This window comes from Pseudopipra pipra, chromosome 11 (assembly GCF_036250125.1).
Source record: "Pseudopipra pipra isolate bDixPip1 chromosome 11, bDixPip1.hap1, whole genome shotgun sequence".
NCBI classification, from domain to species: domain Eukaryota; kingdom Metazoa; phylum Chordata; class Aves; order Passeriformes; family Pipridae; genus Pseudopipra; species Pseudopipra pipra.
In genome coordinates, this window is record NC_087559.1 from 18,909,203 (window position 1) to 18,935,007 (window position 25,805).

The window sequence follows — 25,805 nt, forward strand, 5'->3', positions numbered from 1 at the left end:
GTCCTGCTGGCAGCTCTGTCCCGGGGCTGGGACAGTCCCACCCACGCTGAGCTCACGGCTCTGCCCTGTGTTCCCAGCACCGGCTCACGGGCAGCGAGAGCTCAGCCTCCCTCGGAGCAACAGGCAGCCACAGCCCAGGGGTTCTGCCCTCCTCGGGCACTGTCAGCCACAGCTCCTGAGGCTGAGGAGTGAGGGATTTCTGGCTCCAGGCAGATGCCCTCCTGTAGGCAGCTTCCAGCCTGGAGCCCAGTTTAGCACCGTGGGGGTTCCCAGGGCTAACGAGGCACTTTTGTTTTATGGGAAAGATGGAGCCTTTACCATTTCCTCTTCATGTGAAATTTAAGGGACTGTATCAAGTAACCTGATGGCGTCTCACTGTTAAAAACTCAGGCAAAGAAGGCACGAAGGACCTCAGCCTTTTCCTCCTCTTTGGTGACTGTATGCCCCCTCCCTGTCATGTCCAATAACCAATGAAGGCTTTCCTTGGCTCTCCTTTTGTTATTAATGTATTTATAAAACTACTTTTTATTATCTTTTACACTGGCCTAATTTTCTTTCTAAATGACCTAATGACATCCTCACACACTCCTGAGTTGCCTGCCTCCTTTTCCAAAGCTCATACACCCCTTTTCCCCAGCACGGCGCTGCAGCTCTAAGGAACCCAGAACTGACAGAACACTCTCCTTTGCCAGCTGATTCAGAACTACTGAGGGTGGTACTGAGTTTGCCAGAGCACACATCTGTTGTTCGGTGCAAGAGCACTTTGTGACCTAAATTCCTTATTCCAACCACACTGCTCCCAAGTGGCCTGAGCACCAGGAACGAAGGGACACGGTCACAGGCAGCGATTAAAGGGGTGACCCCACTGACGAGCGCAGCCAGTGATTTTACAGATTGTGGAGTTCAATAAACATCTTTACTTGAAAAATTGCAACTCTGTTTATTAGGGATCTGTAGGTAAAGAGAAACAGCTTAGTCCAGGAGGCCTTTGCCACTCCAGGTTACTCTGCAAGAAACATCTATTTGTCTAAAACAGGGCAATCTGCAAGAGCAGGACACAGCCCCAACCTCACCCAGCAGGGACACCCTCCAGGGTGATGCTGGGCAGTGGCAGCAGTCTGGACAAGCAACTCAGGGAGTACAAACCCAGGGAACAACAGGCAATGTGCACCTGTCACCCCAAATATAATGGCCTTCTGAGGGAAATGTGGCCAGCAAGTACTGGCAAATACTGTTGAAATGTGTCACTGGATAAAACCAACTCTGCAGCGACAGTTCAGAGGTGGCTGAATTCTGTCTGGAGTTAGCAAGAGGGGGCAGGTAGGGGAAAAACTGTGTCTCATAATATTAAAATTAAACCTTTTATATTTCTCATTAAAATCTACTCTCTCATGAGGCTTTTCTGACAACAATGACAGCTTGTATTTAAATAAACCCCCTATTTATTGTTTTCAAAAGCCAAAGCACAGCAAAGGAGTCAGTGTAAGGTGTATGACCAAGGTCAAGAACAGAACACGGAGAAGTTCTGATAAAATTCAAGGTAAAACACAATGAAACCACCCTCAGAGACAAGGGAAAGAGACATATACACACCTAATAAGGCAACCTGAGCTTTAAGCAAAATCTCTTTATTTATCCTCTTGATATGAAGTTGTGTTTATAAGTCTTATTTCATACAGTTACATCTGGTAAACTCATGAAATAACAGTTATTAAGGTACTAAATACTTGAGCTGCAGAAAATTCCCCCCTGATTTACATTCCTCTGTATTTGCTGGCAGGGAGGTGGTCAGAAGGTCCTGTCCAGGGGATGGGAGCAGATGTAGGATCTCTTCTCCAGGATTTGCTTTGCAGCTTTTTTAATGGAATCATCCAGGTTCTCATCTGCATCTGCAGAGAAACAGAAGGAAAGTCAACTAAAGTACCATAAATAGCTGTTCTACGTTTCTTTCAAAAAAGCATTGGAATACAAATGCAATGTATCTGCACCTGAGTGCCAGGAAGGAATTTAACACTCTCCTCTGAAAAAGACTGATTATTGCAGACTGAGTTTCACAGAGCCAGTGCCTGACTGGGTGGGAATTCCCAAACAGACCAAATCCCTAATTTCTATCAGTTCCTTTACAGGAGTATTTGCTAGTGATAGACTTTTTATTCCTCAATAAAAGAATCCCAGCCGTTTGCTTTAGCTGTGGAATGAAGAGACTCTTCTCAACAGGTTCCAGCTCTGTTCCTCGTCTGAACGAAAGGCAGAGCAAAATATTCTGTTGGTCACATCAAACCCACGTTCTTTTGACCACAGCCTGTGAAAGACATAAGAATGTAAAAATTATTTTATAGAACTTACATTTTTCTAATTGAGCCATAGCATAATTATTCTTGAAATACGCTTCTGTGCAGAAGATATTTGTGAGAAGCACCTGGGAAAAGAGGAAAACTGCGTTGAAAACTAGGGAAGGAATTTCACAAACAAAACAATGTAGTAAAAATACAGTACTTTAAACTTCTAAAAGTCATTTTTTCCTTGATAATGGAGCCCTGCAAACCAGTCATGTACAGTCCCTTGGACCCTAGAGCTGCTGAGGGTCAAGGGCAACTCAGAATTGGCTAAAGAGTGATTGGGAATCAAAACACAACAGGGCTCACACACACACAGAGTCTCAAGGTCAAAACCAAATGTTAGTTTGTCCTGTAGCATAACTGTTACCATGAAACTTGAAATGAGCTCCTGTATCATCACTTTACTGTCATTAGATGTATTGACACAAGTGTTGTGATTATGTTTGTATTCGGGATTATATGGAAAGAGTTTGGGAGAACTGCAGGGCATGAGCAGGTTTAAGAGAACGTGCAAATCTGTAGTTAGTTTATAAATGTCTGTGTGTGTGTTAAAGAAGTATTTTAAACACATTGACAGTGTGGAACTCAACATTCAGGGCCCTGAGAGGCAACTGGTTACTGCACCCTGGAACCAACGGGTTTGGCAACACCCTGGGGCACCGTTGGCTTTATGGCAGAGCTTGCAGTGAATCCTTTACAAAAGCAGTGTGTGGTGCTCCAAGGAGCACAGCCAGGGAACGGGAATGGGAATGGCTGCCCCAGGACTCACCTCGTGGTCGTGGTTGCGCAGCCCGATGCTGATGGAGCGGCTGGCCCTGGAGATGGCAGCTGTCATGGCATACAGGTTAATCACGATGTCTGCCACCCTCTTCAGCACCAGCTGCTCCTCCACGATTGTCTAGAAGAGTAAAAATTATTATTAGCTTCACTTAAAGCTTTAACCAAGCGTTATATTGTTCATACTTTGTGTTTAGGTCCATAATTATTTAGCATAAGCAGGTTCTACCCTCAGTTAGAAAGTTTTCGATTAACTATTACCCTTCCTGGCTGCAGCCAAGAGCAGAACTGCTGCGTCCCAGACCACTCTGCTAAATGCCAAAAATCACTGAAATTTAGGTATTAAAGATACTGTTAAAAATATGTGCTGAGTGAAGTGCAGTGTGGCAGAAGCTGGTCAGAATTCCCAGAACACATCAGATTAACTGCCACAACATGGAAAATCCAGGGTATTCCGCATGCAGGCTCTCCTGATGGAACTCCAGCACTGTGCATGGGATTGATTGGTTTGCTGCACAACGAGGATGAACAGCACAAAGTCACAACCTGCTGGGGCAGCTCCTCATTTGGGAATGGGAATTGGGTTCCAGTGTCTGCTCACAGCAAAGGACTTCAAACAGTTGCTGCAGCGGGATTTGGCTTACAGAAGTAGAAGAAAGCAACTAATTCACTGAGATTGCCTGTGCTTTGGTTTTGAAAACATAAATTGTCCATTACACTGAGTACAGAATTTCAGCGTGTTTTCTCACATTCAGTGACAATGTGTGGTGTGAAGGAAGTCCTGGCTCTGGCCACACACTCCAGATGCCAGTGAGGCCTTGAGGATAAACTATTCAGTAACAAACAGACAAAATAATAGTTACCTTGCCAAACCTAGTTAGCAGGCCCCTGACTGTAGTTCCAAAATAATAAATGTTTTCTTCAAGTTTCTTGCCACTCTCCTATAAAATAAAACAGAAAATACAAGCATTTGAGTAGTTCTGTAAGGGAAAAAAGCAGTACACCCTCACCCCCTTTAAGCAGGACAATAGATTTTCTCTTGGTCTTTTTTTAGCAGTCATCCAATTTGCTTCTGAAAGCCAGACAAGGCACTATTCCTCCTCTATAAAACATGCATTAAAATTTGCTAGATTTTACTTCTGGTAACTTTTCAGTTTAGGCTTATACTTACAAAAACAACTAACAGAACATCCCAGGAAAAAAGATACCTTATCTTTTTGCTATTAACAGAATGATCATTTTGGGTCATAAAAATGATTTACTAAGTGATTAAGCAAGTATGTGTATATATAGTTCACAGGAATTCTTACCTGAAACTGTTAAACAGGAAGAAACCCTTGTTTTGTGTCAGACCTTACTATGAAGGGCATACAAACAAACTTCAGTTTATACAAATTACTAAAATGAATATCAGCCTGGGTTTTGTCTAAATCCAGACTGAGAGCAGCCTTCATTCTCCCTGTATCCTATAATAAAACAGCTATAACTGACTTCTCTAGCCTGCAATATTTTACATTGTAAATCCACTGTTCCTGAGCACACAGTTTGTTTTGCCAGGCCAGGAGATGAGGCCGAGAGGAGCAGCAAAGGAAAGCAAAGCTGAGGAGGAGGAGCCCTGGCCCTGCCTCACCTGCAGGCTGGGATGCACCACCCCGGCGTCCCCCACCAGCCCCAGATCCACCTTCCGGCCCATCGAGTCCCGCATCTTGTTCACAAACTCCCCCAGGGCCACGCCCACGTTGCCTTTCTTGATTTCTCTGGAATGTTGGGGAGAACACAGCTGATAAGCAAATTCCAGGAGGTTCAGTCATAACCAGCTGAAACTCTAAATGCTTTAGCAGAACACCTGCAGTTTGTCTGGGAATCACCAAGTGATCCATTTTACTTGGAAGTCTGGAGAGCAATTATGGAGCCTTAAAAGTCACCAGCTCCTCCCCAACGCCCTCACAAGGAATTCCAGGGACCAGCTACTCAATATGCACAATACAGCTGTTGTACAGCTGTTGTACAACACAACTGTGTTCAGATTTAACATTTGCATTACTGGTCTTGGAAGAAAGACTTTTACACCAGCTGTAATTCCAAGATAAGATGCATTAAAGGCCAAGATTCCTAAATCTATGAACCATCCAATTAAAAAGACAAAAAGAGACCCCTGTTAACTACCTTTTACAGGCAATACATTGAAAATACTGAGTTTTTCCTACAGTTTCCCCCTCTTATCTATAAAGTTATCAGATTCTGATTAAAATAATAAAAACTATGAACAATAAATAAGAACATACTTAATTTTGTCAGTTAAGATTTTGCCTGCATGTTGCATACCCGTCAGTGCAATATACAGTCGCAGGATCTCATTTGTTCCCTGTAAAAAACAGGATAGAAAGGGAAGTCAGTACCAAACACAAAGTATTTTTAGTATTTTAAAAACCCCAGATATGCTGTGATCATATTTTCTATACTTTTTCTTCTCCTAAAACTGCTTTCAGTATCTAAATAACTTGTAGTTTGCCATGGAATGTTCTAAAATGCATTTGGGCTTGTAAGATGGAAGATGATCAGCACCTGTAAGGAAAACACACCTGTGCCAGAGGCTGCCCCCCGGTGAGGTTGCCTGGAGCAGAAACAGGAGCTGGGGAGGCAGAACAACAAGCAACAAAGGCTAAACAGTCCATCAATTATTTTTATTAAAGTCTTTGCAGACAGGTTCTGCAGGCAACTATAAAGTTGCTGATATTGAGTGCTTTCCAAGCACCTTTCCACTGTTCCAGTTTTACAAGATGACTCTTCCTCCACCCCTAAGTGTTTGCTGTCTTTTGCTTTACCTCGGTTTTAATTCTGATTTCATGTAGCTGTGCAGAAGTTGAGCCCCTCATTATTAAACATACAAATGCATCATAATGAAAAAGAAACCAGACTAAATGCATTTTGAGTGAAAAAAAGTTGGGCATTGTTCCAGTGAAGGAACATTTAAAAAGTTGTAGAAGAGCTCCAAATGAGCTTGACTGAAGGAATTCCAGTGGTGGAATGGTTTGTTTTTTAAACAAGACTGCCTATAACTATCCAAAAGGTCTTCTCTGCTTCAACCAGTCCAGGACATGCTCCTTATGTGTGGTTTTAGATGTTCCTGTCTGGAATGTCTGCCAGACTCATGGACAGCCAGCCCTGCAGGGAGCAGGACAATGACCTGACAGGCTGGTTGGGTTTGTCCTTCCATCCCCAAACACAGGTATTTATCTGCAGGACCACCTGCCCCTCAGGTGACTGAGGTGACTGCCATGCACTGAGCTCACATGGAGAACGTGCAGGACTTGGCAGTTGAGATCTTTGCTGTCCTGGCACCAGGAGGTAAATGATCATTCCCACACGGCCCACCAAGAGAAATCAGCCTGGCAGTCTGACTCAGATGTGCAGCTGATGATCACGGACAATCCAGCCTGGAAACAGAATAAACTTCACAGCCTTTTTTGTTTTTTAAATAAGTGCCCATCAATAAGTTAATGAAACTTCTAAACTATCTTTTATGAGTTTCCCTGCTTCACTTGTGAGAAGCACACAAGAGGAAAGGTTACTCCAGCCTAGGCACCAACAGAGCAGCTCAGCCACAAAATCCCAAAAAATCCTATTAGAGACACCTTGTACCAAATCCTATTGCTTACACTAGAACAGATGAAGCAGCAAAAAAGCTCCAAAATATGCTTGAGACAAAGCACCCTCCTGAGGCTCCTGCTCAGGCAGTTGCCTGATTTCACTGTGAGTTCCTGTGCAGTTACAGCTATTTACTGACCAGAGACTGAGGAGTTACTCTGGTCAACCAGAAGAGTTTTAGGCTTTTATGTTAATTTAGAATCCTTTAGTGTGTTCAAAGAAACAACCACCCAAGCTGTGAATTGGGATGTTTTCTTCTGATGACAGTGTCTTTAAAGCAGCTGTGTATTTTATTAAATCATCCAGCAAAACTCCAAATATTTAAGAAACTTTAAATACCCTACCAATGTGTTCATATCACTGTATATAAATATACACATACACACACATATATATATATATATATATATAAAAATCACCAGTTTGTTGTTTCCAGGGGCAAAGCTGGTGCCAGTTCCTGCTGTAACTCATACTTGGGGGTTAGTATATAAAAGCCATCATAGCTTATTGTACTAGAGGAAACTACTCTCCATATCTCCAAGAAGAGCAAGGTTAGTTCTGCAGTCTTACTCTACTGCAGATTCTGCAGCTAAAGGAATGATGCCTGGCCAGCCAAGCCCTGGGTTTCTGCTCAGGCTGACAGCTGTGAGTGTGAACTGCAGTTCACAGCAGCACTGGCACTGGGTACTCGCCTCAAAGATGAGCAGTATCCTGGTGTCCCTGAGGTAACGTTCGTAGGGATAATCTTTCATATAGCCAAGGCCTCCCAGGATCTGCAGAGCTTCACTCACACAGGCCCAGGCACCTTCAGAGCTGAACACCTGCCAGGGAACAGGACTTGAACCATCAGGAAATACCGAAATCAGCAGCAATACAGGACACGCTTCTCTGGGGGTGTATTTACATGACACTGCTGTAATATTTTCTACTGCTGTTCCACCAGTCCCGTTAACCTGCCTGAAATAGCAGCCCTGTGGGGTGTAAACTTTGGTTAAACTCAGTGCCCTTGCAATCCACAAGGAAGTCTCTACGAGGACATATTCTGGGGAGAGGGGCAGCCATACACCAGCAGAAGAGCTCCAGGTGGTTGGCTGGAGCCTTTCATGCTGCCCAGGTTCACCAGAACACAGATTTCTGCACTGACCACACTGCAAGGGACCATTGGCAGGGTTGGAAATGAGGGAGGGAGCCCTGGGCAGGGACACACCAGCACACAGGGCCTGGCTCTCCCTCAGGATTGATGCTGCAACCATGGGACAGGAGCACTTGGCCAGGCTGGCAGTGGAACTGTGACCAAGTGTCTCTGTGCTCTTGTGAGGCCTCACCAGAGGCTCAGGAGGGCCATGACATTCCCAACACGTGTCTGCAGCTTGTATTTTGTGTGGTGACAAAAGCCCGAGTCTGAGGTAATTAATGGTATGTGGGCTACAGAGAGAACAGGAAAGTTTATTTGTTCATCTGGCTGAGGTTTTTCTATCACTTGTCTAAATGCAACCCCTGAGCCTCTGAGCACTTTGAGCACATAGACCGAAACCCAGGAGTCCTTCACTGAATCTACCTGATCCTCACCTTGACCATGGCTGCCTCCACGGAGCAGTCTGGGAAGCCTGGCCTGTCCATCATCCCTGCAGTGAGGTAAGCCATACTCTCCATTACATATGCTTTCACAGCCATAAAACAAAACTTCTCCTGTCAAACAGCAATGTGAGGAATCACACAGAAATTCAGGGGCAAAATCCCACAGTCAAGCCTCCAACTTAAAAACACAACTGCAGTTTCCACACGTTTATTATCAAACACTAATCAATAAAAAGTTCTACTGCAAAACAATCATGAACAATAAAAAAATAAATATCTTTATTCATTTATCATTCTAGACATTTAAAAGATCATCTGTGCTACATTTCCATAAATCTAAGACTTCTAGCAAATTCTTTAAACCACTCTGCCAAGATACCCCCAACATAATCTGTGTCCTTACACTCAGTCAATACAAGCAGAGAGGTTTAGGGGTTTCATTTTTTATTACCTGAATTAATCCAAATTGGCTGAGTCTCTTATTGAACTGTTTCCTGGTACAAGCATATTCTGATGTCATTTCTTTAAAAAAAAAAAAAGAAAAAATCCATCTCAGAACAGCAGAACTAGAACTGTGACAGACCATGGTGCCTTTCCCCATCGTGACACCTCAGTCTACACCAGTAACCCCCACTTTGGGAAAAACACCCTCAGTGATGGTGTTGATCCAGTCTGGGACCAGCCTGTCAAAGGCTTCTGAACCTGAGCCTGAGGTGTGAGCCTGTGCTCTTAGAGAAGTAATCAATTTTGGTGCAAATCTGTTGCTATTTTGGCTAATTATTGGCAGTATTATTCCTTATTACTGTGCCTAGCTTTGAGCCAGTTATTCAAGTGGAGGTTCTGTGTGAGATTACACCTTGTGAAAGCAGTAGCATAGAGGCTTTTCTCTTAGGAAGAACATTTTACCTCAGAAAAATTCAACAGAGGCAATAACCTTCCATTGCGTGAACTGACAAAAATCTTCAGTGTAAAGCCTCTGTAAACAGGCTTTTAATAACCACTTAAGATACATATTTTAGTGCTTTAAAGATGTCATGGCTGACAGTGCAGCAGTGCTGTGATCCAGCCTCATGCTCCCACCCTGCATTCTCTCCCTCAGGCAGATGAGTTCCTGCACTGCAGAGCACCCAGCTCACCCACCTATCAACTTTTTAATCATTCCAGCAGATGCACTGCCCATGCTGAATCTTCCACTGTTTAGGATATTCATGGCAACCTGGGAGGAAAATGAACAGGGTTTAGGCAACATTCTCCTTAGATCACAATGGTTCCCTCTATCTTGCTTCATGCTTTAATGCTTCCCTGCATTTCATTCCTCACTGGAACACACTTCCTGGCCTGGGACACCTGCCCTCAGTGAGCCAGCACAGCATTCCAGGGGAAACACTTCAAAACCGGGCTTTTACTGTCACTCACTACATCAAATTTTATATTTGAAATAGTTTTCAGAGACTGATGATCCAGTGACCTGGAAATAATCTCTATTCAAAGTACATGAAGGTAAAATGTAGATAAAAATGTCTTTATCTGCAGCTAGATAAACAACATTCCAACTAGACAGCACTGCTCTGGTTTATAAAAAAATGAAGAAAACCACAATATTGTTTGATTATATTATTTATATTTATAAAATCCCCTGCAGCTGACCTGCAATGGATGATCTCTGCTTCAGACTCCTTCCAGCAACATACCACAGAAGGGAAGAAGAATGAAAGGTGTAGAAATGAAATACAGATCAATAATGGACAAAACCAGATTTTGGAATATAGTGTTAATGTTTCTGAGCAAGAGACACATGGGTGACAGGTCAAAAGACCTAACAAAGAAGTTATTGTTCCTACATTTTAACTTGTGATAACTAGATCTCAAGAGGAAAACAAAAACCTTCTTTTAATCTTTGCTACATTTAAGAAAATTATTTCATTTAACATTTAGGACTGGACTTGGCTGCTAGAGGAAGAGTAAGACACTGAGAAGGACCAGTAAGAGCAAAGGGACTGGTGGTGTCTTTACTGCTGTCCCATTTCCATGATGGCAGGAAGAGCAGCCAGTGCTCGGGCAGCTGGTCAGGCAACTCCTGTTCTTGTTTCCTTGTGCAATAATCCAACCCTGGAAAACCACCTGACAGCCAAGGGACCTTGGACAGGACCTGGGCTTTCCTGGAACCATTGCCTGTTCCACTCATTTCTCACTCTCCCTTTCCACACAGTTCACAGTTGTGGCTGTAGGAAACAGTAGGTGACACTCTCTGACTGAGCTCAGGCTGAAGAAGTCTCTCCCTTTTCTGAAGGGAACATCACACCCCAAAAAGCAATCAAAACCCCACAAAGAGCAGCACCAGCCTCTCTGACTGCACTGGGATACAGAGAGACCTGACATTCCAGGGAAACCGATTTACACAAGCACAGCAGGGAGGAGCAGTCTCTCCTCAGGACCCTTCAGTGTGGCAGTGCTCAAACTGCCCGCAGGGAAACTGCAGTACAGGGGACAAAAACAGTCTCCTTCAGGCTTTTAAAAATCATCAGTAGTTACTGTCCACTGCTTACCTTAAATCCTCCTCCAACTTCTCCAATTACATTTTCTACAGGCACTTTGGTGTTTTCAAAATGTACTTCGCAGGCTGAAACACAAAATTAGCAGCTGTTCAAGTATGACACAAAAATATTTAAAAAACATTCAGGAACATAAGTCAGTATTTGTCACAAGAAATGAAGGTTTCCTAATGCATTGTTTATGACAGAATTATACATGCTTTGCCAGAGAAGTGAGAATTTGGGAAAAGGCTGTTGACATCAATGACTGATGTAAAACATTAAAAATGTAATTACTGTACATTGTGTAAACAGAGAACTACAGTTGTGTCTTTATTTTGTCTCAGTTCTAAGGAACTGATTCAGGAGTCAAGTCCAGGAGACAGATGGTGAAAAGCTGTAATCATTAATAAGCTTAAGAAGAACTGATGAAGTCTTCTAGATTAAAGCTTTTGGCTACTGAATCTCCTGAGTGGTTTCTGTGACTGCCCAGTGAGGAAACCTGCACAATATGGATTTCTTATTTCAGATCCTGCATTAGGAAGGGCTCATAGGAAAAGCCAGGTAAAGAAACATGAAACTTACACTGTTATATGGAATAGATACTGATCTGCCTCTGAATTCAGGTGAACTAAACTAAATAAGCCATTAAAATATTAAACTCATTTCTGTTAGCAACTGTAAGTGATTCTTACTATTGGAGCCTCGAATGCCCAACTTATCCTCAGGCTTCCCATGGGTGACTCCCCCAAAATCCCGCTCCACGATGAAAGCAGTGATTTTGTCTTTCTTCTGCCCATCTTTATCCACAACCTCTGTCCTGGCAAACACTGTGAAAATACTTGCAAGGCCACCGTTGGATATCCAAACCTGTTTTAAGAGAGGAAAGAAGTGTAAGAAATACATTTGTTCTGGTTTTGTGAGCACTGTTCTGAAGGGTTTCATAACAGACCGGGCAGAGAACAGAGTGGTGAAAAATTGCTGCTTCTTCCCTTAAATTCTAATGAGTGTCTGCTACTAGTTTTGCCTCTTGTGCACATGTTTCCAAGGAGAGCTGACCACAGGTGGTAAGTTTAGAGCAGCTATAAACCCAGGTTTAATATCAGTATGAACTGAATTAAAATCCACGGTGCATTTCCCCAAAGCTTGGATGCCCTGCTGCTTGCAGCATGTGAGGGAGACGAGGGAAGGCAGACTGCAGAAATCCTGTGCCCAAAAATTTAACTCTGATGAGAAATTCTCTGATCAGGCCACATTTCTGTACAGCCTCTCCTACAGGGTGGGTCTCTTCACATCACAAACACATCAACAACTACAGGTCAAGTCTGCAATGTATCCCATACTGCTGAAGCCAGTACATCTCTACATTTCTTATTTTCTTATGCTGTATTGCACCATTTTTTCTTTTAGCAGAACTGTTCCAAGCAGCCCCATTTCCAATTAAATGTCAAGTTTTCTTTTACGAACACCTACAAAATCTGGCCTGAAGAATGAAGAGAGAGGAAAACATGAGTTTAGGTTTGTTTGTGCCTATGCTGTCACAGAGGGGGCTAATTAACTAACTACTAACCAACAACTCTGAAGCTGAACCCACAAGCTTGTGATAGAGAAGGAACTTAGGAGTGGGTTTCTACTTTCCTACCAAGAATTTAGTGCAGTTATTCCCTAACAGTGCTTTTCTAGTCTCTTTGGCCCTAAACCAACCCCGGGTGTCTTTTTGACACGGTCAGTCTTCACCAGCTTGGACACCTCCCAGTTCAAGGCAGCTGCCACACCAGCTTCTTCCTCAGCCAGACTGATGGCAAAGCTGCACTGACATTTGCTGTGCACTTGGAACAAAAGCACTGGGTACCTTGGAGCCATTTAACAGGAAGTATTTCCCATCTTCACTGAGGGTTGCTCTGGTCTGGATGGATGCAGCATCACTCCCACTGAAAAACAAACAAGTTATTAATGTTTAAAGAAATAAACACATTTTTAAAAACAAAACTCCCCTCTTCACATCCTTCAACAAGGAGAGTTTACAGGTCTGCTAAATAGCAGTATATAAATATTAGTTTTTAACTAACAATGAAGCTTACCGATTCAACAGCTCCAAAAGTTACCTGAGGGGACATTCCTGCTCGTTACCATGTATGTTATCACACTTAGGACCTGACCAGAGTGTTCACAATGCCACATAAGCAGCTTTTTTTGAGCTGCATGTCGAGCTGTGTGAACACACAGTGAAACTGTCATCCTAAAACACACCAAGTTTAACAAGTCTAAGTCATTCCTCAAAAATTCACACCCTGGTTTTATATCTCATGTGAAAAAAGGCTCAACAGAAATGAAAAATAAATGTGTGACAGTCTCTATCAAAGAGCACTTGGGCACACCAAATACCTTCTACAGGAGCAAAATCAGCAAGCAAATTACAACAATGCAATCAGAAGTTTACACTCTGTGATTAAGTTCACCCTCCCTCTTGCATCACCACCTTACTCCATAACTTAACAAGCAGCTCAGTCTCCCCCTTGAAAGAAGTTTCCTCCTCCACAAATCACAATGTCACAAGGCTCACTTGGGGTGTTCAGCTGCGGACAAGGGTGAAGTTCCCAGAACAGCCAGAGCTCAGCTGGTATTTTAATAGGATTAGATGGCTAAAGTTCAGTTCTAAAGATGATTGGTCTGTGCACTAGAACTGAGATCTCTAAGAAGACTGAAGCTAAAGACCAGAAATCTTTTTAAAGAACACTGGGGAAGGAAAGATGTCAGAAGAATTCCAGAACATGGCTGGCCCTTGTTTTTCTCCTGTGTGTTACTTATGAGTCCCTTCAGTGGATTGCTTGGTTAAAATATCTGTGCTAGTTTAACTTTCACCTACAAGTGGGACAGCTTTTAGAGGGTCACAGCCCAGCTCAGGACCCTTGAATAAAACCATCCCTGAGGTCTGGGAGCAACAAGAAAATCAGCAATTAATCAAACACTGACTGGAGGTCACTTGAGCAGACAGCAGCTCAGGAAAGTTTCAGGCTGCAGTTTGCATGGACAGGCAAGATTCAACTTCAGACACTCAGCTGGTCTCAGTCCTTCCACCAGTTTCCTTTACAGGCTCCCTGTGTGCTTTCCACAAAACTGTCCCTCTTCTGCACTAATACATTTGCAACATTAGTGACAGTCAGTGAGTAACTGTAACAAATACCTTATCACTGAAAAGCTGCTGCTACAAAGATCCCTCTTCTGAACTCTAAGTAACACCCAAAATTCTTCCCATTATTTTTTGTATCTCCTTGAATACAGGTTTTTGTAACTTTGAACAAGAACTGAAAGCATCCTAGAACAGTCACAGCACATTACTTCTGACATAGCATGAAGTATCCTTTCAATTCATATTTAGCAATGCCAGAAATGAAGGAAATGAAATCCTGGGATGGGAACAACAACAGTTAGGGGTTTCATGGAAACTGCCACGAGTAGCACATTGGGGAAGGAGTAATTAAATGGTCTGAAGTGTACCTTTAAAAACTAAAAATAAAAACCTGATTTGCACACTGAAGCCACAGGCCCCCAGTAATAAAGACTTAATGTATTAATGAAGATGACAACCATAACCCCCCCCGGGTGCTGTGTGCAGGTCGGTGGACCCCAGCAGTACCTGCCGGGCTCGGTGAGGCAGAAGGCTGCGATGTGCTCCCCTGAGGCCAGCCTGGGCAGGTACTTGGCCTTCTGCTCCTCAGTGCCAGCAATGAGGATTCCCTGCACAAAGAATCAGCACAAAACTGCTCAGCATCAGCCTGTGGAAAAAGACACGAAGCTGACCAGCTTCACCAAGTTCAGAAAGCTTTACTTGCACATTTTATGGATAACAAGGGACAGTTTAAGAAACAACAGACTTCATTACTTATCAGACAGTAAAGTATTTTAAATTAGCGTTGTCTGCTCAATTCCATGAGGAATTTTTTCATGAACTTACTTCTCTTTCTTCAGACACCATCCACCCACCAGTAAAAGGCTGTATTATACAGCAAACAAAAATTCACATGCTTGCTCTTGGGTGAGTTTTCTCCCCTAAGCTCCCCAGCCTGCAGTCTCATCCAGCTAGACAAAGTTTCACCCTTCTGAACTCTCTGCATGGCTGATACTGGTCTCCATAATGTTACCCTCTGTGATACTTTATTTACTTCAATATTTATTCTAGCTACATTCATCCAGTTTGCTCAATTAAAAAAACCTTGGATATTTAGAGCATTTTTTCTAAGAATTCTTAGCTCTGTGTTTCCTGAACTCGTCATTTTCTTGTGTACTTCTTGTTCAGTCTTTCTGCTGCATGAGAGCCACTGGCAGAGGGTGCTGGGGACACCAACAACCAATGCTCCACCTGATTGATGCTTCACTGGTGATTCTGATTTGTTGTACCCACACTGCACATTTTCCTTGACAGTTGTGCAGAACTCCTGGACCTAAAAGAGCAGCATTACCTTCAGCCCAATAGCCTGATGTGCTGCCAGAGTGACTGCAATGGATCCATCCAGGGAAGTGATCTCTCCCAGCCGGGCGTACATGGTGTTTGACAGGCCCAGGCCACCTGCAACAAGAACAGTTTATTTGAAGGAGATATAACTTGCCCCTTCCCCCCAAAAAATCCCTTCCAAGTACAGAAACATTAGGAATGTAACACTGTTAACTGCAGAGAAACAAAACTGGATAGTTTGTTCCCAAGCAGACTTCTAAACTGGTACTAGACAAGGGTAAAATCTAACACTTCAAAAATGTCTTTAATAAAAAAATGTGAATATACCAAGAAACAAACCTGACACCAACACATGCTTCCTGGAGGAAGCAGGATAAATCAAAGCTGTACGTTTATGAGTCCAATGTTCAGCAATTTTACACTGTCAGGACCAGAAGTCCTGCTCGCTGTCACTTAAGATAATTTTATATATTACTGGTGAATAAAATATTTAATCTAATCAAGATAATAATCTTTTGTCCAGGGTAACAATTTTCTACGTGGGACAGTGGTGTAAGTCAGGGTAACACGTTCCTTACTCCTGCAGATGTCTCGACAGCCCTGCTGGTGTGTGCACGCTGCATAAACGCAGCAACAGTCCCTGATACCATTAACTCACATCACTGCCTCATACACCCTTCCCCTCACACAGACTAAGAACACCCATATATGGATTAACTCTCACACCCCCCCTGTACTCTGTACTCTGACTTCTTTTCCTCTTTCCAAGCAGTGCTGGGCTCAGGATTCAGCCTGGAGAATCCTGATGATGTGCACAGCAGTAACTCCAGTGATGCCCTTGTTAGAGCTGATATTCCATGATCCACATGAGTTTCGTTTTCCCCATTAAATTTCTGTACTTCAGTGCTTCTAGCAAAGAGGCCACTTTTACAAACCATGATGAAAAACACTGTGCAGTGCTTTGACTGAAAGGTTTTAAAATATGACAACGCCAGCACCAAAAATAAATCATGTTTAACCTACAAAAAATGGGGAACAACCTCATCAGAAGTATATCATTTATGGTGCAGACTAGAGGAGCTTGTTTAAGCTGCTTTCCACGTTCTGGTTTGATCCAGCATCTAAGTTTACAACACCACAAGCCTTTGATTTTCCACAAGTGTACTGAGTGGGTTGCAAATTAGCAAACTGGAAGCTGAGAGAATATTATTTCATAAGCATCAAAACAACAAGAACATGTTATTAAATTAAAGTATGACTTCAAAGTTAAATACATTGCCTTTGAGAGTCTTTAAAAAAATAGACTGGGAAACGTATTTTTAGTTAATCAATAGTAAGTTACACTTCCAGTGTCATGGTGGTTCCTAATGCTCTGCTTTGAGCTCCGTCCTTTGTTCCCTGCCTCCAACACCTCCTTTCTATGGACAGGAACCTCCTGCCTTCTTCCAACATATTTCTTAACTCCTAAACACCTCTCTCTTCCCACCTGGGTTAAGGTGCTCTGTCCAGATCCTTCTCCTCCCAAGACACCATCCTGAAGAGCAAACCTTGAAAGAGCTGGCAAGCCTCTTCTCTACCTCACCCTCACACCACCCTGCCTAGTTCTGAACACACATGAAAAACAGTTAATAACATTTTTTATGCATTTCAAAAGCATTAATTAACAATCAGTTAACCAGAGACCACACCATGTTACAGCATATGCCACTTGTCTGATATACTTTAATGAATTTGTATATAGACTTAAATTGAAACCAGTGCAGCACAGCAACACTAGTTATACTGCCTAACATGATAACAAAATGCTACAAAAAATAACAGTATTACTTTAGCAAGAAGTAAATGCTGAAGAATGTCTCCAGCTTTACACAGAATTATTGTAAACACTGAAAAAAATATTTTGTTTCATGCCATTCTGTTCAAAAATGAGGTATTTTCCCCAGTGAAACTGTCTTTCTCTGAGCTTTCTCCTCAACATCCCTTTGCAATATTCTCATTTCTTTATAAATTTCAATGCCAATTTTTAACTTATGAGTAAAAATAGGATCAAAATTTTCTTGAAAACTCCTTTGCAAGTGTAAGGGTTAGTCCAGTGAGGAATTAATGTCTATGATGCCAATTGGCACCACAATGCCCTTTAGGACATGAACTGTTCAGTATTGCACAGGAAGGATTTTATCCAAAAGCCATCCTTTCAGTAAACAGACATTATACTTTTACACTCCCAAGTGCTCCAGCACATTCCTACCTGCCAGTGACAGCTTTGATAGGTCACTTCCATGAGACACTGCACTTTGGACCCAGCACAAGTTTAAGAACCATCAGCAAGAACAAGTCTCCCAGAATGTCAAGTTTCTCTACTGCATCCAAAAAAACAATCAAAAAGGGAAATGCTATGCCAAGAGGAATTTACACCAGCTAAAATTAGTCATGGCACCCAAGGGAAGGGCACACAGAGCTCCTCACACAGCCACCAGGCATTCCTGTATTAACCAGAGAGAAAGCCCCAGCTCCTAATTCAGCCAAGACCACACATGGAACAGCACAGACACATTTTGCAATGCACCACTAAATACAGACTAACTCCTGGGTTATTCCTTTTGTGACCATGGACTCACCATATTCCTCTGGGATCTGCATGCCAAAGAGACCCAAGTCCTTCAGCCCTTTCAAAGTTTCAGGTGGGATTTTTGCATCTTGATCGATCTTCTTTGAGTCCACTGCAAATACAGAAGGTTTTACCATTTCAAACTGTGCTTCTTGGTGACACAAACCTGTGAGACTGCCCAGGTCTGTCAGGGCATGCCCTGAGCCAGCAGCACAGGGATCTCAGACCTGTCATCAGCCTGAGAGCCCACACTTGAAGAACTGAGCCAACTCCCCACATCCTCCCTGCTGGAATTCTTCTCCAATCTTCTGAAGGAACTTCAGAGAAGACACAGTGCTCATGACAGATGGAGACAGACTTCTCATCCCCGGCTCCACCAGAATTCCTCCTTCTAGCTTCAACCTGATCTTACCAACTGTCCTCTTTGCCCTCATAACATATGCAGGAAAAGGACTTGGAAGTGGGAAAAATCTGGGGTTTATTTCATTTTCTCAAACATTTCTATACGTACAGGTTGTATGTGTGCATGTCAGCATATTCCAAGACTGGAATAAGCAAAAGATTCCCAGGGTTTTCTACCTGAACAATGGCTAAGTCATGAGGGAAAAAAAATGAGTTAACTACAAAATCTTGTTCTTAGAAGTTTTTCCAGTTCCTGGGGAATTAAAAGAGCTGTTCTGTACTGTTGCAGTGAAAATAAACAGGAATCATGTTAAGCAGCTCAGGAAGGCTGTAAGCTGCAGAAGAGGGAACACAGCCACCTTTCCAAAAATTACACAAGAAGTAACTCTGCAAAAGCAATGGAGCTTCCTAAAGAAACCTCACATTCACCCCAGTGAAAGGGTGCTGGAACTTCTGTGTGAACATAGCAGGGGGAGGCAACCAGACATTCTGATCTTCTTCTGACAGAAGTTATTCAGAAAGAAAACTCTTCAAACAACATTTTTTGCTCCCCACGCTAATTTTTTAGCTCCATTGCACCAGATCCTTATCTGTGGAGTGTCCTCAGCTGTCCCAGGGAGAGAGTGAGTTGTGGTGTCAGGACATTGTCAGGTTTCCAGTGACTCTGCTGAGATGAGTTTCCTTTCCCAGTGCCAGTCCCACCAAGTTTCTGTTTAGGGCTGCCCTACTGACCTATTTTAACCACACCCCTAAGTTACCCTGAATAACTAAACAGAAGTAGTTGGGAATTCAAAGATGAGCAATTTCTACCTGCAGTTAAGACTCCATAGTTTGGCATTTTTATTCCTCCCTTAAACAGCAGGTTTTTTACTCCATAAATTAATTTCCCCAACAGAGCAAAGAAATAAAAAGTGTAATTTGAATAAATTCTTTATTTACTGTCAGTAAGCAGCAATACAATTTTACAGTTAAAATGACCTGTCCCTCACAAATTGTCATCTGTGACAATCACTAGCTTCTCCAAACTCCTGCAGTGTTTGGAAACCCAGACCTGGCATCTTTGTCAGTGGGAAGTCTGAGACAATAGTGTTTAACTGCCTCAGTATTTGCTGTCTGTAAAAACCAATTCTGTACAGTTGTTCTGGAATTGGCTTATCCATTGCAGCACTAATGGAAGGAACACCCTGCAGCCCTATCTGGAATGCACACGGCTAATAAGACTTTTCCTAAATAGAATCATTAGTCTAATGCTGAAAAAACACAAATACCTTTGATTTTTCCCAATGAGTCATCATTTATTATTATCTCTTCTGAATTTTGCTACAACCAGTCTTAGCAGAGTAAGACATTTAAAAGTTTCAGGACAAAAAAAATCACAATATATGAAGCGGCAAAAAGTACAGTTCTACTGAGCTAAAACCAATTTCAAATCCTACCTCTATCCCAGAATTCTTTTACTTCCTGGGGATTTTTTCTGGTTTGGAGATTTATGTCTTCTAGTCAGCATCCCAATACTCCACAAAAAAAAAAAATCAATGGACATGCTGTAGAACCAGCAGCACTACATGACTAGTAATAAATGCATAAAATGACTTAAGTATTTACAGTGTAATAATAATTATTCAACTGCTCCAGTTAAATTATTTTGAACTCAGTAAATCACTTGCATGAATAAAAAACTAATAATATACCTTCTTCATTGAAAAATTTTTCGACAGGTCCAACAAACTGGTTGATCTCTGCCAGTTCTTCATTGGTGATTTCTGGATAAGGGAAAACTTCTTTCTAAAATAAGAGACAAATATTTTAGATTTTTTTAATACATGAATCACACAATTGATATAAAAATTCAAGAACATATGCCTCTCAAATTCTAGATGAAAAGCTGTGAAAATTAAGAATTGTGGAAAATATTCTGAGCCAGGAACAGCCTTATCTGATAAGGCCCAGAGGGCTCAACTTTAATACATACAAAACCACCTGAAAAACAGGAACATTAGGGAGAAATAAAGAGATTTTTAAGAACTATGAGAACAGCAAACCGTAAACCCTGGATTAACAAATTCTGGTTGATACAGTGTTGTCTGAAATTTGTCTGGTGGCATCTCAAGACACAACAAGAATTCCAACCCTTCCTATAAAAAATGTAGGCAGAAGTTTACATGAAGTCTTGATCCTTCAAGTAAAAAGAGAGCATAAACTGCCATAGTTTTGTGGAATGCCCAGGGTACACACACCTATGTTTCCAAAGGGAATTTCCTAAGCTTGCAAGAACAGGCAACTGTGGTTTAAGGCAGCTCTTCAGGTGCTGGTTGTTGGGAACATTTAGAACTCCACGGTGCATTTTGTGTGCACAGGTGCCAACAGGTCACTGCAGTTAACCCAGCTCCAGTGGGGGGGGCAAGGGAAACCCTGAGAGCAAACAGGCCTGGGCTGCACTGGGGAGCAGTGCAGGAAAGGCAGGTCCTGCCTGACCGACCTGATCTCCCTCTACAACAAGATGAGCAGCTCAGGGGGTGAGGGAAAGGCTTTGGATGTGAACCTGGATGCAGGAAAGCCTTTGACACCCCCAGCATTCTCCTGCAGACACTGGCTGCTCATGGCCTGGATGGGACACTGCTCACTGGGCTCACAACTGGCTGCTGGCCCAGGGAGAGGTGGGCAATGGAGCTCCATCCAGCTGGGAATGGGCACCAGTGGTGGGCAATGGAGCTCCATCCAGCTGGGAATGGGCACCAGTGGTGGGCAATGGAGCTCCATCCCGCTGGGAATGGGCACCAGTGGTGGGCAATGGAGCTCCATCCAGCTGGGAATGGGCACCAGGGGGTTACACAGGGGTCAGTGCTGGGGCCAGTTTTGTTTAATGTCTTTATCAATAACCCTGACAAGGGGATCGAGGGCACCCTTGGTCAGTCTGCAGGTGACACCAAGGTGGTGGAGGGCAGGAAGGTTCTGCAGAGGGATCTGGACAGGCTGAGGTTCATGGACCTCGTCTGAGGTTCAACAAGGCCAAGAGCCAGGTCCTTTCCCTGGATCACAACAAGTCCTGCAGTGCTACAGACTGGGGGTAGAGAGGCTGGGAAGCTGGAGAAGGCCCTGGGGGTGCTGGTGACAGCGGCTGGACGTGATCCCAGGTGAGCCCAGGGGGGCAAGAGGCCAATGGCCCCTGGGCTGTGGCAGCAGGGCCGGGGCACTGCCCGTCCCCAGCGCTGCCGGTCGGTGAAGGGGCACCGCCACCCCGAGCCCCGCCCGGCGGTCCCACCTTGCTGAGGGTGCCCAGGAAGAGCTCCTTGGCGAAGGCGGCCCTGGGCGCGGCCGTGCGCAGGTGGCGGGCGGCGGGACCGGCCCGGGCGGCGCGAAGGGTCCGCAGCAGCAGCGCGGCCATGGCGGGCTCGGCGCTCCCTCACGGCGCGGCCGTGACGGCACCGCTGCGCGCCGGGGCCGCCCTCAGCCCTCCTTCCCTCAGCCCGCCCTCAGCCCTCCTTCCCTCAGCCCTCTTTCCCTCAGCCCGCCCGCGGCCTGGCCGGGCCGCCGCCGCTTTGGGCAGAATTGCCGCAGGAACGGGAACGGAGCCGCCCAGGGGTCCGCCCGCCCCACCTGCCACGGCCCTGCCCGGTCACCCAGCAGCAGCTACAGACGATGAACCGGATAATGTAATAATAATGATAAAATAATAATGAATAATATTTTTTGACACGCATAGGATGTCTTAGAATCGCCTTCCTGAACCCGAAGCATCGGTGTAGGGCGGGGTGGGAACACGCTGACCTGCTGCAGGCGGGGGAGCACCGGGTGGATGTGCTGAACACACTGAGCTGATGGAACGGCCACAAAAGCTCCATCAAAGCCTAATTCCTCCTAATGCGAGTGTCTGGCTCGGGAGGAGGAGGATGGCAGCACCGACAGCCCTCACCCGAGCGGCCCCGCTCGCTCAGTGTCCCACAGCGGCCGAGACACACCCCCAGGACGGTGCCTTGCGGCGAACGCTGCCCTGCACCGAGGATACTTGGATTTGTACTTCTTTGCTCCCCCCTGCCGTGCCTTTGGCAGCAGGTTTTGTCTTTTTTACAAACCCAAGTGCCAAAGCCATGTGAAATTACTGAGCTTGTCACCCGACACTGAAATCTGCTTCAGAAACACTCACCGCTCCCCTCCTGACAGAGGGCACCGCTCAGCTCTGCTGCATCACCACCCACCGTGCTGCTCTCACCTGCTCACCCACACAGAAGGGCCTTCTGAATCATTTGTTTGAAATATTTAAGTGTTTTAAAGGCTGCCTTTACTCTCTTGAAGCTGCCCTCAGTTTGCTTTGGTCTGTGAGGAACTGCACAATGCTCGGGATGTAACAAAATGGCATTTACCAGAAGGGCAAGTACTAAAGGTAAACACAGGCCTAATGAGGTCATTTATCTTGCTTAGTTTACTTGTGACTTGTAAAATGTAAATCCTTTAATCCTGTAATCCAAATCAGTTGCCTTTTTGGTTGCCTCTCAGGGCCTGTATTGCAACTGGGGAACAGGAAGGACTGAGGGTGAGGCAGCTTTGCTCCCTGCTGGGTTTTTGTGTCTGTGTATCTGTCTTCCCACCGCGGGACCCCCAGTCCTGAGCACTGCAGGCATGTCAGGGTGTGCCAGAGCCCTGCACACGCTGGGCAGGTGCTGAGCCAGAGGGGTCACACAGGTGTGTGACACGGAGCCAGAGGGGTCACACAGGTGTGTGACACGGAGCCAGAGGGGTCACACAGGTGTGTGACACGGAGCCAGAGGGGTCACACAGGTGTGTGACACGGAGCCAGAGGGGTCACACAGGTGTGTGACACGGAGCCAGAGGGGTCACACAGGTGTGTGACACGGAGCCAGAGCCGTCACACACGTGTGTAACACTGAGCCAGAGGGGTCACACAGAGTAATCACACACGTGTGTAACACCGAGCCAGAGGTGACACACACGTGTGTAACACCGAGCCAAAGGTGTCACACATGTGTGTAACACCAAGCCAGAGGGATCATACAGGTATGTAAAACCAAGCTAGAGGTACCACACATGTGTGTCACACTGAACCAGAGGGGTCACACACGTGTGTAACACCGAGCCAGAGGGATCATACAGGTGTTTAAAACCGAGCCAGAGGTACCACACACGTGTGTCACACTGCACCTCTGGGAGCAGGTGAGACATGGTACTGGTTTGATGGGAGTCAGCCAGTGTTGAGTCCAAACCTCTGTGGAACTGTGAGGGCACAAAGCATCTCAGCCAGAAGGGTTTTTCTTTTCACAGACTCCTTGATCCCATGAATTGTAACTATTAACTGGGGACAAGATGAAACTGCTGAGTGCTTGTTTTGTGACAGCCTCTTGAAGGGTAATTTTTGACAATCTGTGCCAACTCCCTGTCTCTGTACGAAACATGAGTGCCTTATTTGTGAGAGAAGAGCCAGCCCCCTTGGCCTGCCCTTTGATGAGGGCAATAGATGGGAAAGGCTCCCTGCAGGACCCTGCTTCTCCGTAAGATTCCAATATTGGCACAGTTGTGTGGTTACAGGAATACAGGCATAATGGATCCCGAGCTTTTCATCTCCACATGTTCACTGCTGGTTAAGTAATGTTGTCCTACTTCTAGTTTTGAAGGGTGGAAAAGCAGAAGGTGATATCTAGTCCTATCAGAAAAGAAAGGAATGGGGAGCACTGAGCTGACTCCAGCATTGTGCAATCTGTGGGGTGCACTGATAACATGCCACTGCCTCTTGAGGTGCTGGTATCTGTAGTTGGTTGATGGCATGGACAGTAAGGGCAAAAGCCTGCTCAGGCTCATGACACACGGGGTTAACTGAGCAGAGGCCTCCCCATAGGATGTCACTGAGGGGACCCTGTCTGGCACTGTGGTGAAATGGTGGAGTGCTGAAGACAAGGGATGCCCCACCAGTGCCACATCTCAGTTCTGGACAGACAACACTGTCCGGGGGGTCAGGAGAAGGTGTGAGTTCCACAACTCCTCCCAGACTGAATATGCTAAGGATGAAAGGGCCAAAGCTGAGGCCACCTTTACTGAGACAAGTCTAACTGGTTCTGGTTTGTACAAAGGGGGTGATCTGGCAACTTTGAAAGAAAGGATAAACAGTGCACAGTAAAAGGCTGCTTGAAGAAAATCATCCAGTGAAAACAAGGCTAGGCAGTTGGGAAACAGGGAAAAGATGCCTCATCAGGAAGTTCAAAAGAACTGAAGCAGCAGCCAGCACACTCCACCCCGTGTGAATGGGATTCTGAGCATATCCTAAACAAACACCTGGGTGTTTTTCAATCCCAGTGGATGATATCATACCCATATATGAAACCACAAGCAGACCATCACTTGCACAGAGAGAATACTTTATGTTCCTGCACTGACACAAATGGTGCCACACCACACATTTTGTCCCATCCATGCAGCAATTCCCAGTGTTGTGTGTGAGCAGAGTTGGAAGCACACTCCTGGCAGCTGCAGCTCTCTGCAAGTGTCTGTAACACCGAATCCCACCACCGTGACCTGTAATGTCTTCAAGCTGCACTGCACAGAACCGCACAGTCTGCTAAAATTAAAAAAAGTACTTTTTCCCTTCTGCTTCAGCAACATGTCCAGTCTTTTTCTTTCCCCGCTTTTATTTACAGCTCATCTCTGCTGTCTCTGACACTCAGCTATTCATCCACATGTTCACATCACTCCAGCTTCCCTTCCTGGGCCAGTGAATCTCTCAGCCATTACAGCTCTTCAGAACTCACATTTTGTGATCAACACGACTCCCACAGTGTTTATTTCAGTTTATTCCACACAAAGTGCTTTCTTGAGAAGGAATTAATACAAGGGAGACAGAGATCAGTAAATGAGGATCATACAATCACCCTTCAGTTTTCCTTTTTACTCTTCCATATTTTTCCAGCAGCTGCTTAAAAACTGGTATTCAATAATATAATCACCTGATAACATTTAGCTCCTTGAAACACGGATGCTTTACTTACTGAAAAAGTGCCACTGTAGGTCTAAATTACTTTATAAAAATATTCACCAGTCTTGGCTGCAATTGCAGGAAAACACACACAGCTCCTCCTCTGTCTATGCAATCGTTCGCTCCTTTTCAACAGACAGATGGTATGAAAGTTTTGCACTTGACATTCATAGTTGCCTTTCCCACAGGCATGTGATGATGTGCTCATTGCATCACCCCCCTGTCTCTGAATATTTAAAAAAACCCCTGCCTCACAAATGAAATCCTGGGAAAGGTGAGAGCAGGAACTGGTATTTCCACTCTTGCTCCTGGTTACATGCTGTGGAAGCAAAGTGATGTGTTTGAAACACACATATTAACACTGTCACTGTAGGAATACATCTGTCCAAGCTGTTGTGCATCCAGAATGACTGTACTGTGGCTGTCTTAAAAACCACCTGAAAAAGAAACAAATACAGATTGTCAGTGAAAGAAGTTCCTCACAACATGA

General features: G+C 44.5%; 1 protein-coding gene and 1 long non-coding RNA gene across 2 annotated transcripts; one reads left to right on the forward strand and one right to left on the reverse strand.

Moving 5' to 3' along the window:
• Window positions 1-1,612: 1,612 nt before the first annotated feature.
• Window positions 1,613-21,755, reverse strand: ACAD9 (acyl-CoA dehydrogenase family member 9). Its single transcript, XM_064668029.1, has 18 exons — window positions 21,599-21,755; window positions 20,028-20,121; window positions 17,945-18,046; window positions 15,334-15,440; window positions 14,511-14,611; window positions 12,726-12,804; window positions 11,569-11,743; window positions 10,889-10,962; window positions 9,483-9,558; window positions 8,794-8,864; window positions 8,334-8,453; window positions 7,457-7,585; window positions 5,402-5,481; window positions 4,747-4,873; window positions 3,980-4,057; window positions 3,109-3,237; window positions 2,347-2,419; window positions 1,613-1,889 (listed from the first exon to the last, which is right to left on the reverse strand). Exons 1-18 carry the CDS (start codon window positions 21,719-21,721, stop codon window positions 1,789-1,791), a joined length of 1,839 nt encoding a protein of 612 aa, XP_064524099.1. The 5' UTR covers window positions 21,722-21,755; the 3' UTR covers window positions 1,613-1,788.
• LOC135420497 (uncharacterized) lies at window positions 21,660-25,748 on the forward strand. The gene is made up of 3 exons (XR_010433554.1): window positions 21,660-23,144; window positions 23,196-23,285; window positions 23,401-25,748. It is a non-coding gene; the product is annotated as an uncharacterized LOC135420497 (long non-coding RNA).
• Window positions 25,749-25,805: the final 57 nt, after the last annotated feature.